General features: G+C 36.7%; 1 protein-coding gene across 1 annotated transcript; it reads left to right on the top strand.

The window, feature by feature from the left end:
* Positions 1–5,361: 5,361 nt before the first annotated feature.
* Positions 5,362–17,867, top strand: LOC121871804 (growth arrest and DNA damage-inducible proteins-interacting protein 1-like). The gene is made up of 4 exons (XM_042374303.1): positions 5,362–5,709; positions 9,667–9,899; positions 13,727–13,826; positions 17,379–17,867. Exons 1-4 carry the CDS (start codon positions 5,500–5,502, stop codon positions 17,616–17,618), a joined length of 783 nt encoding a protein of 260 aa, XP_042230237.1. The 5' UTR covers positions 5,362–5,499; the 3' UTR covers positions 17,619–17,867.
* Positions 17,868–18,892: the final 1,025 nt, after the last annotated feature.

Raw genomic sequence — 18,892 nt, 5'->3', positions numbered from 1 at the left:
GAAAAGCGATTACGGTAAAATCTTTTGAACGACGAAAGAAAGTGAAAGTCATTGTTTTCGTCACAATTTTATCCCACTTTCCACTGTAATGCCTACATCATTTCAGCAAAAATATTACATTTCCATATTTATTTCTGAGAATATATTCATTCAGGCACAGTTAAGGTAAAATATACTTGTGATGTAATATTTTAATGAAAATATTTAGAAATAAGGTATCGTATTTTTCTTTTGTTTCAAATTTAATTAACAAAGATTGATGATTCAAATTTAATTAACAAAAATTTATGTATCTATAAATAAACTTTTAAAAATGAATACTTTATGTTTTACATACTTCTGTGAATACCATACCATGCATTTGGCGACTTTGGGCTTGCTATGATGACGCAAGAGATCTGCCCTGGCAACTGTACCGACACTCACAGCGGGTGGTGCGTTGGTGCGTGGTTTCCATTGTTTACTGGTAGTTACTGGTAAATGTTTTTCAACCTAACAAAACTATTACCCGTATAGAGGTCGACCCCCAACTTTTTGCCAAAAAATTTGGTCTTAAAAACTTGAACTACACACAGGTATATACGGTAAATAAGGACATGGGGGGCCAGGGTTTTTTAGGGGGGGGAGGAGGGGGGGGGCAGCAAAAGTACATGGATTTTTAACATTCACGGGTATCTCTGTTACCTAACCCCCGCGTATGTTAAGGGCCGACTGAATTATTATTTTCTGGAAGTAAAAATGATAAAAAAGTATGAGTGAAAAAATCTAAACCAATGATTAATAAATTTGACAACATTCCATTTTAAAGGTCATGTTCAATGTTTCCCTGGGTTAGCCATACTCACCTGACCATCAGAGTACAGTATACAGTGATCTCCATTAGTCAAAACATTTGGTGCAGAGGACTTTCAGGAATGAGAGGCTTCTGGGTAATGAGACGACTCTCTCAAAGCAGAAAAAAAACCCTCATCCCCAAAACTTTCTAGGTCACGGAAAAATATTCTCGTAAGTTCCAGAAATTGCCAATTACATCATTTTTCGAACAAAGAAAAATATCCCCCTCTCGGGAATATCCGGTAAGTGAACGTCAGATTCATTTGAAACAACACAAAATACACTGGGATAACCTATTTTAGTAATATTGGAGCAAATGGCTAACATCAGAAGGAGATGTTCGATTTCATTCATTTTTTCCACAGATGTTCTTTGGTTGACAGTACGCAATAAAAACAATACAACAACTATTGGCCAATTTACAGTATCACACCGGTCTTTATTTTTATATAAAAAATTGGTTTTTCCTATGGTTTTTGACAAGTTTTGAATGAATTTGGTATCCAATTCCTCCGGAAATCACTTGGTTTTTTTTAGATACCCCCCTACCCAACAATCATAATGGAAAACTGAATTTTTTCTTTAGAATAAATCAAATACTAACCAACCAACAAAACCTAACCTAACCCCGTTCTTTATGAATGTAATAGCCCCTGTCTTATAGGCAGAAGTATTTATATGAATGGGTTAATTACATTTGATCTATATACTCTATCACCCACTGTAACTTTCCACTAGCTATGAGGTAGCATGTTCAGAGCACGTGATAAGGTGTGCCCACGGGAAGTCGCGTCACTTAGTGCCGAGCTAAGGCATTAAGTAGCCGGCTCTCTGGCCACCTCTTGCGGCAGTAGTTTGATATCCTTAACAGAGGAAGACGTTATTGAGAGCCATCGTGGATGGTTCCGTCTTCCCTCAAGGGAGGACGTACATTACCGTTCTCCCTCGACGGGTATTACAAGCACTCTTACTCACTCTCTCACACAAGCAGGACGTATTTTAGAAGAGCTATTTAATAAAGCCTCCGTCCTCATTTTAACACTCATAATATATTTTCCTAATAAATACAGAAAGGACAGTTGGGTTTCGCTACTAAAACCCAATATACTTTTACATGTTCCAGCCCCATTAACTCATCAAGAATCAACGGTTAAAGGACCAGTTCATGCCCCCACATCTTACCTTAATCTGTAAAACTATTGTGACACCTCCAAATATGCTGTTCTTCACGCAGTGTACACTGATTATTAAACTTTGGACAAAGACCTATATTTGGTAATGCACCGTGTTTTCTAAAAAAATAAAGACAAAATTGCCTAAACATTTTTCTGGTGTAACTGCAGTTGATGCAAAATAATCATTCTAACAATGTTGGCACTGCTCTTCCAACTGTTCAGCCACATCTGGTAATAAAAATTCAAATCTCCCCTCCCGACCCACCCATTCATTGTTCATTGGCTAAAACAAAAAAAATCTTGCCCAATAAAAATACTCCTATCGCTATAGCCAATAAGAAACTCCAACTTAAAACCCCGGCACATGCGCTGTAGACGCTTAAGAAGCAAACAGAGGTATGGAGCGACGCGTGAGCAGGTGTCAGCCCACCTCCGCCAGATGTAAACAAGACATGGCGACACTTGTGAATGAGCTTAAGTAATAATCTTGAAAAATTAATATCTCGGTTATCCTTAATTTGCGGTGGAAATATCATAGAAGAAAAATGTCTTAGTGTCTAAATATTACGAAATACATATTAATAACAGCGAAAGAAAGACCAGTGTAAAATTATCAATTCACCCAACTTTTTATTTTAATTATAAGTATTTTTTTTTGTTTTTTAGTTTTCTCTATCTACAAACATAAGTCACCAGTAGTAAGCAGGGTATGAAGGATAAAGCAAATCATGGGGGCAAAACTCAGTGGAAAACGGATCATATGACAGTAAAATGATGTGTCTACATGCTTTGGAAGTAGAAAAATTAATTATTTACCGTAAATATTCTGAAAAAAAAAATGCCCTTATCGGTGCTTGTTGTCATCTGCTCGTTTGTTTACAACCGACCCATTCAGTCCAAATGTAGTCTCACTCCAAAAAAACCTAAATTACACCAAGATGCTTCAACAAATTTGCTTTCATTGATACCAGATACCAAAATAAGTACTTTGTTTAAAATGGCAGGGACGGCTAGGAAGTTATGTAGGTTTCTCTAGTTGGTAAGGTCAGGTTCCATTAGGTTTTGAGCATTGTCATATAACTTTATTACTTATTATCATCCAAAGAACATATGGAAAAAATTAACAAAAGTGAACAACTCCTTCTGGTGTTAGCCCTCTGCTCCAGGATTACTTTTGTTAGTGGTTTCCGTGTTGGACCTAAAACAAATCTTTACCAAATTTTGCACTTTTGGGGATTTTCAGTTGTATTCTAATTTAGTTTTACCATGAAGGCAAGCACAGGTAGAAAAATGTAGAAAAATAACTGGAATTCATTATAATACCAATTTAGATAAAAATAAATTAAATTCTTTCCAAATATAAAATTTCTCGCTTTTTCACTTGAAAAATCTTGTCACCGTGACAGCTACAACACAACTGTTACAAATGGATTAATTTTATTCTCCTCAATGGTTAAATAAGGCAAGTTTTTGTAAAATTAAGACGTATTTAATGTTAGGTTAGGTTGCCAAAGGTTTGATATTTTTTTTCCAAGTGGATATTTTGCCACAACTAGCTAAGTACCTACCAATGCTATTTTACCGTGAGTGTGCTTTGATTGGCTAAGTACTTTCTGTCCCTTGGCTAGGAAGTTAGGTAACGTTAGGTAGGTTTCTTTGGTTGGTTAGGTCAGGTTCTATTAGGTTCCACTAAATGTAGCCTCTTTTATAAAGACAAGCTTCATTGCACAACAGAAATATGGTTAATAGAAATGTTAACAGCTACACAACGATCCACTCACGGCAAAATAAATACCAAATGCCGCCACAGACATGGTCAAATATAGTTCTCATGTTGTTCGCCGGTAATGAACGATTAGTCAATCAGAGCACACTCACGGTAAAATAGCGTTAGTAAGAACTTACCGGTCATGGCAAAATATCCATTACATTTTTTTTACCCAATATACTGTATGCCTAATCTTCAAAATCCTACCCAGTTTGTGCAATTGTCATTTCTTGTTGTTATATTAGGTTGGGTTAAGGTTGCTAGACTAAACAATAACCCATACTAATAATGACATACCCTGCACTGCAGTTACATGGTAAATCATATTGAAAAGTTAGAAGAAATACTGATGGCCTGTCAGTCTCCTGCTAGAGAAATATTTTCATGAACTGTCCAATATGTAAAATAAAGTTAACATTCAAATACTTTTTTATGGTTTCTTATCCAACCTACATGTATATATTGCAAGTAATCACCTCCTTTTCAATTCGGTATTTAACACTTGTGTCGCCGACTCCGTTTGTTGTGACGTGGACGACAGGGCCCCAGTGTTACCATGTCCTCAGAGCGAGAATATGCTAAGCTTGTTCTGAAAGTGTGCTAACATATCCTAAACTAAGCCAAAAGGAAAAATAAATTATGCTAACTATTTGCTAACTTGTCATTTCCATTTTGATGCATTTCTCTGATGCCTTTGAGTAATTATATTTACACAAAATATATTTGAAGTATTTTTGGGGAAGGTATATAATCAGAACTCAAAAGCAAGTAAAAAAATATATAGGCTACCTATATATTATTTGAATGTATAGCCTACAGGCTACAAGCATACATGTAGATATGAAAGAGAGCGAGAGAAATAAACACAAGTCATTGCCTTTCTTTTGCTTTATTTCACCATAATTTCTTTCTGTAATAGAAAAATCAGAATCAGACAGACGTTCAGATAGATAGACATAGATAGATGCCTATCAACTCCAATTTTTTCTCTGTATCTCTTATGTTTCCATTGTACACTCGGCAATAATATGCTTTACTATGCACTGCCAGTCTTTTTTCTTCTCAATTTCTATGTCCCTTACAGTGGAACAGTGAAACTTGGAATTTTGGGTCTACAGATAAGAAATATTCTACATTTATCCCAAACATAGCAGGATTATGTGGGAATTATGCTGAGAGCCATTATGCTAGAATTTATGACAGCCACTATCTGGGACCAAATTATGCTAAGAGCATAAAATTTTGCTAGATATGGTAACACTGCAATGCCCTTCAGAGCTGCCAGGCTGATTTTTTAGTATAGGTAATCCTACTTATACCCGTATTAATTTTTGTCAGTTTATGATAAAACATATTTATTTATGATATTTTTTTCTGATGCTCATTCTATTCGTAAATTATATAGTATTTTCTTAAAATATATAGAATATAGCATTACAAGCCTAAAGTTTCTGCAAATAAAACTTTATTGCCCGCATTTATCTTAATTACTTTAAAAAATAATTGGTGTATAAGTAATTTATACTTACACATGTATTTTTGTATAAACATATTAATTTGGAGTGTAACCAACATTTATTTTAGGTCTGTTCTCCTGTAAACAATGACGAGCCAAAGTTCCAAACAAGGCGACTGACGGGTTGAGGCACAGCGACGGCCACCACCTGGTAACAGCTGATGTCAGTGCAAGGAAGAGCAAAGGGCACGTTTAAAGAGTGAACGATGACTTTATATCGTGTATTACAAACAGGTTTTAGGAAAGGGAGTCGAAGGCCTTCAACACACCGATGTGTCTGGTCTCAGCAGACCACAACAGACCTTCCGACTGAAGTCGTTGATTACGATGACAAGAGCCAATATGAGGACATAATCGAGAAGAAAAGAAACAAATCCAGACTAAACACAAGGCACTTCCAAGAATTTCACAAACTGGTTCGTACAACAATGGTCTCATGGGGGAGACACGAATTACCCAAAAGTATATCAAATAAGGGTAAAATCTTAACGAATATCTGTTATACATACACAAAACATGTTTAATAATATTTTTAGTGTAATTTTGTAAAAATAATTTGTAAGATGAAATAATAAACAGAAAAACTTTCAGTATTGGCGAACGCTAAATTCCAAAGAGTTCGTGAACAAGGGAGATAACTCGGATCCATCGTGATGCACTTCGCCAACCTAACCTAACCTAACGAAAAGTAAATCCTACGGCTATGTTAAATACCCCAAAGTAACAGAAACATCGGTAATTATATCTCCATTTTGGATAGGTGACTCCTTGGAATTAAGCATTTCTCGCTGTTTATTATTTCATTATTTTGACTACATTTCAATGAAAACATTATCAATCAGGTTTTATTGATGTAAAACATATATTCGTTAAGATTTTACCCTGATTTAATATATTTTTGGGTACTTTTGGGTAATTCGTTGGACCGGTCTCATGGTGGTAATACTAGAGTTGAGTGGTCCATCCTTAACAGCTACCTGAAAAAATTTCTCCATAAACTATAAAATTGGTGTATATTTAGTAGGTGCCAACACCTCACTAAATATTGAGTAATATACCTGCTTAGGGAGAAAAGAAAAAAAAAGTATTCCCTAATGTTTGTCGGAAATTTATAGTTTAAAGTTGTTTTAACTTATTTTATAATATTCGGCCAATCAACTATTTTTCTGATAAAACTGCAATTGACGTAAAATAATCTCTCACAATGTCGGCACACCTCTTTCCACCTGTTCAGCCATATCTGGTTATTCTGGTACTGAAAAATCAAATCTTCGCTCCCAACGCACCCACGCATTGTTCATTGGCTAAAACAAAAAAACTTGCCCATTATAACTCTCCTATCGCTATAGAGAATAAGAAATTTCCACACCACCCCCCGCACATGCTCTGTAGACGCTTAAGAAGCCAACACAGAGGTAAAGAGCACAGCGTGATGGGTGGTCAGACCTCTGTGAGACATAAACAACATCTTCTCTTAGGGATTATGGGGAAACTTTCGTAGTGGCCCTCGACATCTCCAAAGCATTTGACAGGGTATGGCACAAGTCTTTGCTTTCTAAACTTCCCTCTTATAGTTTCTCTCCCCCACTTTGTTTTCTAATCACTAGCTTCCTTGAGAACTGATCCATGGCAGTTGTTGTCGAGAGATCGATCTCTCGCTCTTTCTTTACCAATAGTGGTGTCCCACAGGGTTCTCTTCTTTCACTTACTCACTTCCTTCTATTTATCAATCATTTACTTCACACTACAACTAATTCTATCCATTTTTACGCTGATGATTCTACTCTTCATTCTTCTTCACATTTTCCCCTTCCTCCTAACTCTCAAACTAGATCTGTTTCTTGAGCTGATATCATTACTTCTATCATTGAGGATGTGTGCAGTATCTCTGAATGGGGAGGTAGAAACTTGGTTAAATTCAATAGTAATAAAACTCAGTCTTTACCAATTACACTTTCTAAATTAGATGATCTCCCACCAATTACATTTCAGGATGCTATCATTCTGCCAAATTCTGAAATAGATATGCTAGGCCTCACCATTTCCTCTAATATATGTCATGGAAATCACACATCCTTAACATAGCTAAAGCTGCCTCCCGAAAGTTGGGAATGCTGTACAGTTGCCGTAGCTACTTCACTCCTGAGCAGTTGCTTCAAGTATATAAGAGATTCATTTGTCCTAACTTGGAGGACTGCTCTCATATCTGGGGTGGCTCTTCTTCTGTCCAACTGTTGGATAGGGTGGAATCAAAATTATTTTGTCTCATTAACTCTCCTCCTTTAGTTGACAATCTTTCTTCCCTTTCTCTTCGCCGCAATGTTGCCTCACTCTCTCTCTCTCTCTCTCTCTTTTACAGGTACTTCAACGGGCAATGTTTGGTGGATTTGGCATCCTGTGTACCGCCGGCAAGGCCGTGGGCTTGTAACACACGTCTTGCCCGCGGTGCCCACCATTTCTCTGTTGATATCGGTCACACGAGAATAGCCCGTTATAGTACCTCCTTCTTTCCTCACACAGCCAAACTGTGGAATGCTTTGCCTTCTTCTGTGTTTCCATGCCCTTACAATCTGTCTCACTTTAAAAAGCTGGTTTTCCGGCATCTTCGTGATGTAGATTAATACAGTATAACCTTTTTTTTCTATATTTTCAATTTCTTTCCGTTCTTTTTTTTCGCCCCCCAGGCTCCGTTGTAGGTCATTTGACCTGTGCCCGGGTTGGCTATTTCCCATAAAAAAAAAAAATAATAATAATAATAATAATAATAATAATTATTCAGATAAGTAAAAAAAACCTGCTTACCGTATCTACCTATTGGGCAAACTAAAATCGTTCCGGACCACTGGAGTTTCCGGACCACAGAATGCCGGACTAGAGAGTTACAACCTGTATTGACATTTTTAAGGCTTGTCATATCCTGTGAGGTGTGCAAAGTGCAGTTCACACTCGTTATCATTAAGATAAAATCCTTTGGTTTTGTACTAAATGACAGAAAGTTGCCAAGACTAAGAAATCTCTTGACTGTGATGTCTGGATTTAAGGCCAATTGGTTGGACATAATACCTACAAATAGCATCATTTTATCCACCAGCATTTGATAATTGAGGTTAGGGTGGTTTTTTTTTACTACACAATTCCCCTCTACAGGACTTCGAAACCCTGCCCACTTAGTGCAGTCAAAGTAGTAGGTAGTGGGGGGTGTCATATCTCCATAACGGCTCATTTCCAATGGAAATTAAGGTCAGATTCTATTAATACACCATGAAATACATTAGAAAACTTATTGTTGCTAGTAGTTGCCATGGTAGACCTTTTCTGAATCTTTACCATTTTAAGTTATTTATTTTTTCTCATCCCTTAAATAAAAAATTACCCATTAGTAGCAAGGCATGAAAGAAGGGGGAATTATGCAATAAAAACACACTGAACACTGATCACATGGCAGTAATTTCAAGTCTCTGGGTGCTTTGTAGGCAAGTAAATAATTTATTTACCTTAAATATGGCAATATCAAATATCCAGTTGCTACCATGGCTCTGGTTCATTGTTAAGATAAGGAAGTGAAACTGGTAATTGTGAACATGTTAAAGAAATGATGGAGGATCTCATTGGGGTTTTGTAATACAGTACTGCAATTAATTGCTTACTTGTCATTTGTTACTTATTTTTAGTTTCCTGATTTCCAACTATGGCTGTGCTAATCCTTTATGTTTTGTCTTTACTGTGCAATAAGTTCCAAAACCACTTCTAAATATTCAAGATCAGCATCATATGGTTGAGATTGAAATCCATTATAGGGGTTTGGATATCTTGCATTTGAAATTTGGACTTGCATTGAATTCAAAGTCATCTCAAAATAGATGTGAAACATGGGCAGTTAAAGAGAATGGCATAAGTAGGCTTGATTGAGCTGAAATGAGAATGTTGAGGTGGTTTTGTAATGTGACACTGAAAGATATTAGGACCTGTTCAGAACTAAGAGGGTGTCAAGTATTGAGAGTACAGTATTGGCAAAGTTATGTGTACAGGTAGGTTAAGATGGTTTGGGTATGTAGAGAGAATGGATGAGACTAATTAGGTCTAGAGGTGCAGGAGCCTAAGTGTGGAGGGAATGAGAGCCATGGGCAGGCCAAGAATAATGTGGGGAGATGTCATTAGAGATACTGTAGTAACCTGACGAGAGAATTGGCATGAGACCGTGCACGTGCAGCATGGAGAGCTGCCATTAGTTAATCTTGGTTAATTTACACAAGCATGAAAAATTTTAATTGTTGTTCATACCTATAATGTATTTTATTATATATGTGATGAATTCCCAATAAAATTAATCAATCAGTCTAATTATAATAAATTGTTCTACTTATTTTTTGCAGTCTAGACAGTTAACAGAAGATGAGGAGCAGGCATTTAGATTGTCGTACCAACGTAAACTGTATGGACTACACGGTGCTGCTAGTGGGATCAATCCTGCTAAATTATGGCCAAGTATGGAGGAAATGAATTGGAATAAAGAATATGAAAGAGTTAGTTGTCCAAATTCTATACATGAAATGATTAATAAGGCAATAAAATTGAAGGAGGAGGAACAGCGGATGCTGAAACAAAGGTAAGGAGTAATCTTTGCAGTCAGTAGTTAAATGTCTATCCCGTAGTTACAGGTATACCGGGTAAACAAATTTATCTTGTCACTTCTTCATTCTTAATTTTCATGTTTTGGTAAGGTATTACAACATTTAAAGTAGCAAAGTTTACGTATTTTAGTTTTTAATATATTTTTTCTTAAAAAGTAACTAAGGGAGATGCATATGACAGCAGTGACAAAGTCACAGTAACTCCTCGCTTAACGTGTATTCACCGTGCAGATAGTTTGTGGAAGTTGTGTAATGTACAGTACAGTATAGAGCAAAAATTCATATAGCTAAAGCGAATTTCTTATTGACAAAGTGTTATGAATATTAGATGCATTCTTGGAGACTGATTAATTATCAAACATCTTATGCAACCAAACTAAACACTGTATGTACAGATGTCATTATAACTCAGTAAGTCCATACAGAACATTACCAAAAGGTTTGTGAATGGTTTACATTCCAAAAAGACACTCACAAGTTGTTCATTTGAAACTCTGAACTAAATTTCTCAAAGATACAGTAAAACCCCTATAATTCAAAATAATAGGAGCTCTAGCCATTACGAATTATAAGATTTTACAAATTATAGGGGATACCTTCAGAGGGAAGACCAAACAAAACTGTACTTTTCCATTATCTGCCCCAATCAAAATTTAAACAGACATAAGGGCACGCACAAAGACTGGGCAGTAGTGGAAAAACCTAGCACGGTCGATCATAGATGTACACTCCACAACTGACCCACGTGAACTGACCATCACGTGTATACAGTGGTCCCTCGGTTAACGAACACAATTCGTTCCAGAAGGTTGTTCGTTAACTGAAACCATTGTTTCAATGGGATTTTGGGTAATTGGTTCCAGCTCACCGAAAATTACATACAAAGTAAAAATAAATGCAGCAAAGTACACTTACTTTGAGGTGTGTATGGAGAAGGCTCCTGGTTGATGATGATGATGATGATGATGGGAATTAGAAGTGGGGGGGGGGACGAGAAGGAAGTGGGGGTGGAAGAGAAATCACCTCATGCTTCATGCCGTCATTTCACCCATAAAATTTTAAGTTCACTCGGTGTAATTCAAGATTATTTTCTTTAAATCAACACTGCACTGCACTATATATTGTCAATTTGTAAAATAAATTTCAGAATGACCAATAATTGTACAGTGGCCCCTCGGTTAACGAACTCAATCCGTTCCAGAAGGTTGTTCGTTAACCGAAACGTTCGTTAACCGAAACCATTGTTTCAATGGGTTTTTGGGTAATTGGTTCCAGCTCACCGAAAATTTCCTAAATTCAACAAAAATGGTAGAAAAGTTCACTTACTTTGAGGTGTGTATGTAGAAGGCTCCTGGATGATGATGATGATGATGGGATTTAGAATGGGGGTGGAGGAGAAGGAAGAAGAGAAGGCATTGGGGTGGAAGAGAAGTCACCCCATGGTGCCATTTCACCCATAAAATTTTAGCTCTCTGGTTTAATTCAAGATTATTTTCTTTAAATCAATGCTGCACTGCATTATATATTGTCAATATATAAAATATATTTCAAAATGACCAATAATTTGCTTGGAAACACAGAAAAAAAGCATTTAGTTGAAGAGAGTCTCAAGCAAGATGTTACCTCCAGTGAAAACAGAGAGAGACTGACGCCTGTTTGCTGTGTTAAGAGGCTGGATGCCGCGCATTAAACTAGTCACTTTACCTTCAATTTCGTTCAATAATTGTTAAAATGACTAAAAAATTGAATATTAAACTTTTAAAATTATTGAATAGTATAAACTTCTTGATATTTACAAAAATAGTAAGGAATTTAAGCCCTAGAACCGATTAATGTATTGGCGGACTGATACTAAAGCTGGTTGCCCGGTCAGTGCAAGCGAAAACATGTTGAGGTCGGTTCGTAAGAAGTTCGTTAAGCGAATTTTTTTTCGTTAACCGAATTGAAGATCCTTATGGAAGGCAGTTCGTTAATCGAAATTACGTTAACCGAGGTGTTCGTTAAACGAGGGGTCACTGTACTGTAAAAACATAAAAATGGTTCATGTTCAAGAGAGCCACAAGCAAGATGTTACCTCCACTGACAAGAGATACAAACTGACGCCTTGCTGGGTGAGTCAAATGGCTGATTGGCGCACCAAAAACTAGTTTCCTGTACTGCAATTATGTTAAATAAGTGTTAAAATGACTAAAAATTTTAATATAAAACTTGGAAAATTATTTAATTGTACAACCTTTTTTATATTTACTCAAATGGGAACGAATTTAAGCCCTAGAACCGATTACTGTATTGGAGGAGTAATATTCCAGCTGGTGAGCAAGCGAAAACATGTTGACATGATTTCGTAAAAATTTCGTTAACCGAATTTTTGTTCGTTAACCGAATTGAAGATTCTTATGGAAGGTAATTTGTTAACCAAAATTTCGTTAACCGAGGGATCACTGTACAGTGAAACCTCCAAAATTCGAACCACAAAATTCGGATACATCTAAAATTCGAATAGCATCTGATTAAAAATTAAGTGCCAAAATTTTAGATTCCGAATTTGAAAATATCGCCACAATAATTCAAGCTTTCAAATGCAATCATAATTCTGAGCACAACAAGTGCATCCGGGTTTCAAGACATGAAGGTGGATGGAGACAGAGTGTTGTACAGTACAGTATTTGGAGACTGGCAGGATTACATGGAGACCACTGTAGCTATAATGTTCTAAATATATTAGAATAAATGTTGTTGATTTGAATATAAATACTGTATAGTGATACTGTACTTTTATTTTATTATACCTATTGCTTATTGACAGTTTTAGATATGTAAATAATTTTTGTAGCATGTTTTTATACAAGAATTTTCTCTGGCGCTTCCATACATCTAAAATTCGTATACTTGATGGGTCCATGCAATTCAAATTTTCGAGGTTGCACTGTACTTGTTTACATTGAGGTGAGCGTAGGGTAATAATGTACTGCACACATTACTGCTTGCATAATACTTTTTGGACAGCATAATTTGTCTAATGGTAGACCCTGCTGCCATATGGCATCACAGAAATTGTGACCAAGTCCCGGGGTGCTTCTCTGACTTTCTGCCTCCACACAATTGCAGGGTCTCAATTGTTTCTCTTACTTTGACAACACAACATATGCTGTACATAGTATATCATTTCTCACTTCATATTTTTTTTAATAGTTTTATTATTATTTTAATTTTAATATTTATAGTTTTTATATATTTTGATTAGTATTATATTAATATTTTCTTATAATTGTTATTTTTTTATATTTTTAAGCAATTTTATTATTATTATTTTCATAATTATTTTTGTTTTATAAAATTTTCGCTCCCCAGGCCTTGATGTGAGTCATTAAAAATGACCTGTGCCCGGGTGGGTTAATGCCCGTAAAAAAATTGAAAAGAAAAAAGTCTGTCTTTTTTTTTTCATTTCAGGCTTTACTTTCACCCATATCAAGATATAGACTAATAAGCATTGTAGTCAACAGGAGGTTAAGGAATTCACTTCAAAGTACAGTACAATATGCTTAATGCGCAAGTTGAAGATACAAGGTACACTAGTGATGTACCCGGTACCCCTTTATTCCCACTTGCTTATTTATTTATACTTTATCTCTCTCTCTTTCTCTCTCTTGAGGTCATTTCCCTCTAATCATCCCTCAGAAATTTGGGAGAAAAAGAAATCAAATAGCAAGGTTGTTAATGTATAGTACTCTCCTGGTTTAAAGTGTTTTATGAATGGACAGCTCAGCAATTTTCTTTGATAATTATTGGATGTATGTTGCAGGCAAGAGGACTTGGTGCACAAGGTGGCCAAATTGGAAGGATGGAAGAAGGAAGTCCGTCAGCGTATTGAGAAACAAGAGAAGGAGGCACAAGAAGCTAAGGTGGGTTTTCTTTTTGCATCTCTATAAAAACAAAGTTATTCACATAATTTTTTCCCACCTTTTTAACAAGAAAGCAGTATTTGTAGTACTGTACTAAAGTACAGTACAGGTGCTCCTCTACTTAACGTTAAACTTACAAGCTTTCAGAGATACAAACATCATCACTGAGGGGGGTTACTTGCCAGAACAGGTGTTTAATGTGGATGAGACTGGATTATTTTAAAGAAAATTCCATTTAGAACAAACATTGCCTAAGAGGAAGAGAGTGAGCTAGGTTTTAAGGCTGTATTAATGGTATAGCTGTACTAAATATCCATAATCTTTTCATTTTTTACATTATGTTTGGTATATACAAGAATAAAGTTGGACTTACAAACAAGCCTCAGGAACTTAACTCGTTCGTAAGTAGAGGAGCACCTGTATACAATAGCTTTTTACCCATTTAGTCACATGCATATACCATTTGGAAATTACATTATAGAAAAGGGAAAGTTGAAAGCTTGTAGCAAACTTGGCTAAGGCCATCAGGCAAGAGGGAACCAGCAGAAAATACTATACAGTAATTAATAACCCTTTCCTTGCCTGAGGTTAAGAAAAATAATCCTCTCATTTTGTGGCACGTTTCATAACATTAGGCTTATGTCAGTGAGAGGTTTTGGAAAGGAGTACAGTGGGGTCTGCATTTACGCGGTCAATTGAACCTGTGGAGGCCCTCGTAAAATGAGAAACACTTAAATGAAATAACAGAACATATGGGATTAATTCAAAAATATAGACTGGGCCGACCCCCAAACTCCACTTTTTCCGACACAATACCTACGTTGTAGTAAAAATAACATCTTAATTTCATGATGGTATGCACACACAATTAATATTTAAGAGAAATACAGTCGCCCGGTTAATGTCCATTCAAATAATGGACTCAACTCCCCCCCTCTTCCCACGCTCGCTGGCTCCTCCCTCTCTGAGAAATGTTTGGGTGAAAAAACTAGATTTTAAGGTATAGTTATAAATAATACCTCAGACTAAAGTTAGGATAATATAATTGACATTGCTGGATTCCTTGCAGGACAGGAAATATTTTGAATGTAAACTTCATATATTTTGCACAAAAATAAAATGTTTGCTAATTTTCATCATCTCCTTACATTACATCTAAAATTTGTATGTCTAATGCAAATGTTAAGATGTTTATATTTAAAATTATCATCATCTTGTAAGGATTCCAGCAATGTAAATTATATATTTTATGAGCCAAAAACATGTATATCTTCAGTAAATAAACAAATTATACTTCACCCGCGTAAATGATGAAATTTACCACGTAATTAAAACATTTCATTCTGGCAAGGTGCCGCGTAAATGACCCAACGCGTAAACAAAATCGCGTAAATCCAGACTCAACTGTAAATTCTCTCTGAATTTCCTTAGTAGATAAAGCACAGGTCTCAGTTCCTCTGAAGCATCTACTACTGAAATTGCATGAGTGAAACCTGAGTTTGTTGTATCAAATTATGTACTAATGAGGTGTGAAGTGTTACTGTAATTTCTACAACCATGATTCACCCACTCTCCCATGCTGGGCTGGGCTTAGCTTATCATCATAAGAACTTGAGTCACCTCTTTGTTCGCCATGTACTGTTTCAAGTACATTTTCCTGCATATTATGCACACACTAATCATCATCACTGTCCCTCCTAAATTATCAGAATCAATTGTATCCAAAATATCAACCCAAATTCTCCATTTTGGGCAGTTGTTGTACACTTCTATGTGACACCTTGATGGACACTACAGTACAGTGACCCCTCAGTTAACGAACTCAATCCGTTCCATAAGGTCGTTCGTTAACCGAAACCATTGTTTCAATGGGTTTTTGGGTAATTGGTTCCAGCTCACCGAAAATTTCCTAAATTCAACAAAAATGGTAGAAAAGTTAACTTACTTTGAGGTGTGTATGTAGAAGGCTCCTGGATGATGATGATGATGGGAATTAGAATGGGGGTGGAGGAGAAGGAAGAAGAAAAGGCATTGGGGTGGAAGAGAAGTCACCCCATGGCACCAATTCATCCATAAAATTTTAGTTCTCTTGGTGTATTTCAAGATTATTTTCTTTAAATCAACACTGCACTGCATTATATACATTCACGGAAATGTAATATTTTTGCAACTACAATGCTGATGTCAACACAAGCGTGGTTACAGCGAGACTGACTGACTGAGGGAACGTGGGGTGGCGTGGGCGATGTGTGTGTGTGTGGTGTGCAGTGTGTGGTATCGCGCGCGATTTGAATAATGTATATTCCTCCAGCGGCAATCCGCATATTTGCAAATCCGTGTAAGTTAAATCCACGTATGTTAAGGGCCGACTGTACATACCGAGACCATATCCATGCTAGTGGTGGCTCAATGCTCAAGATGGCCATGGTTGGTGGGCATTGGCCAGCAGTGATGCCTTGAAAACGTATGATACTACCCACCCACCTTAACCCCGAGGTTTTGAGTCATGTACTATCACGTGTCTGTAGAACTTCGGGTCACGTCACATGACATTTTAATCTTCCCCGGGCCTATTTGAATAAAAAGGGTGGGCCTGGATAGATTATGTTGCCAAGTAGGTATTTGTCTTTCACTAATCACATGAGTGTCTCCAATTCTCTTCTCAGTAGCTTCTCAGTTTTGTGTTGTATGTATCTTGCCCTTGGATTTGACTCCTTTCACTGTGTGTTTCTACCCCCGCAACCCCCAAGCACAAATCTAGTACAGTATACAATATTTGATAATTTGGGTTAAATTTTCCAAGGTCCATCACATATATCTTGTAAGTCACTCTTTACTTTGCAAAATTCACTTGTTTGTATGAACTAGAGAGGTTCTATTGTACTACAGGTACACCACTGATTATCCGGGTACTGATGGTCAGGCACCTCCTTTAGTCCAAACAAAATTATGAGGGGGGGGGGGGCACTAACTTCCCTCCCTAGGAGCCTGGGTCCTGGGTGAAGGTAGGTTTAAGCTTAGAGTTTTTATCTTATAAAATATAGCTGACTAGACTTAGCAGAATATAAATTACATTGCTGGAATCCTTGTAATATAGTGATTAATTTGAATATAAACATCACATCACTAGTTAAATTTAAGTTTCTAGTAATCCATGGTGCTTTAGAGACACAGGAGGTGTATAATTAGTGGGTCAGAGGTGTATTGTTGAATTATTATTACCTGACCTCGGACCAAAGGTTGGTCCGGCAAGGCTTTGGAACCAAGGGTGCCGGAAAATCGGTGGTGTACCTGTATATATTGCATCATTACCGAAAGCAAACACAGTGTTTCTTTGTTGTTATCCAGTCACCCTTATAGCTGTAATATCCCTATATTGTACTGTACTGTAATCACTGGATACAGTACTCTGCTCTGCTCAAATTCACATTTGCCAATGGTTCCTGAATGTTGTCCATCCTACTCATGTCTAGTGTGTCCAACTCCCACAACTTTCAGTCTTCTCTTGGTCATCTCTTCTCCTACTTACATTTACTTTGGATATCTTTACAGGGAAAGAAGGAACGCCTTATTGAAGAGGTACGTCAGATCCTTGGTTATCGCATTGATCCAAGGGATGAGCGCTTCAAGGAGGCTCTGTTACAAAAAGAACAAGCAGAAAGGAAAGCATCCAAAGCTGCTAAAAAGTTAGAACGACAGCAACGTATGATTGAGAAATTGAAGAAAGCTGCCAGTAATGAGACAGATGCTAAAACAACCCATGAAAACAAACCATCAGAGGATTCTTTGTGATTTTAGATGAAATAGACCACTGAACACTGCTAAACTTTCGTGAATCCTGCTAAAATCACACACCCTAGCGATTTTTTTTTTTTGCCAGTGTAAATGGAGCATGTAAAGGCCTGCATGCTGCTTCATTTTCATCAATTCAAAGCATTGAGAATAGTAAATCACACTGTGAAATTTATTCTACTTGGTGAGTGGAATATTTTGGTATTGTATATATTCCTTAAAGTTAAATAATTTTTGTGTTCCTCATAACTACAGTTTTACTCCATCCCCCATACACATCTTTGGTGCTTAGTCAAACTGACCAAGAATAAACCTTTGATAACTGTTATCACTCAGTGGTTCCAGTTTTCTGAAAGCACAGAAATAGTGGCATATGGAAAAAAGGTACTTGTACATATTGGGAGGTTCTACATTTACAGCATACAAATAATAACACTTAAGTGAAAAAAACATGGTTCTAAACCATCTGTTAAGGTGGCATCCCAAAAATGAATATTACATGCAATAAATCAGTAACAACAAAGGTTATGTTACTTGTCCTGGTTACTCTGTACAGTTGTAATTGAGTAGTCATTATAATAACTACAGTGTAAAAGGCACATTAGTGCTTGAAAACACTTAAGTGGCAGGGAACTTCTTCAAACACAGCTGAGTGTTTGTGTTTTATTTGTGGTAACACTTTTCCACAAATACTTTTATCGAACTGAAAGTAAGGAAATTAACACAGCTTCAAAAGCTTTTTGCTTGAAGTGCAATGTAAATTTTCATATGTATGTACCGTACATCCTACATACCGTATATCGCGGCCTATAAGGCGTCGGGGTGCATAAGACGCCCCCCCCCCAAATTTCCATTTAAAAAGTAGCTTTTGAGCTCTATTTGCTGTATAAGACCAGTACCCCAAATGTGACACTTACCCACTGACTCAGTAGTCCTTTACCAACCATCCTTGGTTTTTTAAAATAAGGCCAATTCACTTCAAGTAATGTCATCAAATATTACCTGCTGGTGTAGTGTAAACACTAGTGACGTCACTGAAGCGTCTGCTATTTACCGGTAACTGGAACTAATGTCGGTGTCGAGTAAAATTTTTCCATTTACTTGAAATGGATTTACCGATTTATTTGTTTATTTATTTATTTATAATATACTGTAACATATTAAACACACTGCAAGTATTTTCTTTCATTTATACGCTTGCTTCGCACGAGACGATCGGTGGTGGGAGTGTTCCCTCGTCTCGGTGGTGTGACTGTGTTCCGACTATTTATACA

This window comes from Homarus americanus, unplaced genomic scaffold (genome assembly GCF_018991925.1).
Source record: "Homarus americanus isolate GMGI-L3 unplaced genomic scaffold, GMGI_Hamer_2.0 scaffold39675, whole genome shotgun sequence".
NCBI classification, from domain to species: Eukaryota; Metazoa; Arthropoda; class Malacostraca; order Decapoda; family Nephropidae; genus Homarus; species Homarus americanus.
Note: the sequence above shows the minus strand (reverse complement) of the source record. Positions and strands in the feature narration are given on the sequence as shown.

What these genes read in the sequence shown, in the direction of transcription:
- LOC121871804 (XM_042374303.1), top strand. Translation starts at nt 5,500, where the DNA reads ATGACTTTATATCGTGTATTACAAACAGGTTTTAGGAAAGGGAGTCGA. An exon ending in TCCAAGAATTTCACAAACTG is followed by an intron (nt 5,710 to 9,666) that starts GTTCGTACAACA and finishes TATTTTTTGCAG; the next exon opens with TCTAGACAGTTAACAGAAGA. An exon ending in AGGAGGCACAAGAAGCTAAG is followed by an intron (nt 13,827 to 17,378) that starts GTGGGTTTTCTT and finishes ATATCTTTACAG; the next exon opens with GGAAAGAAGGAACGCCTTAT.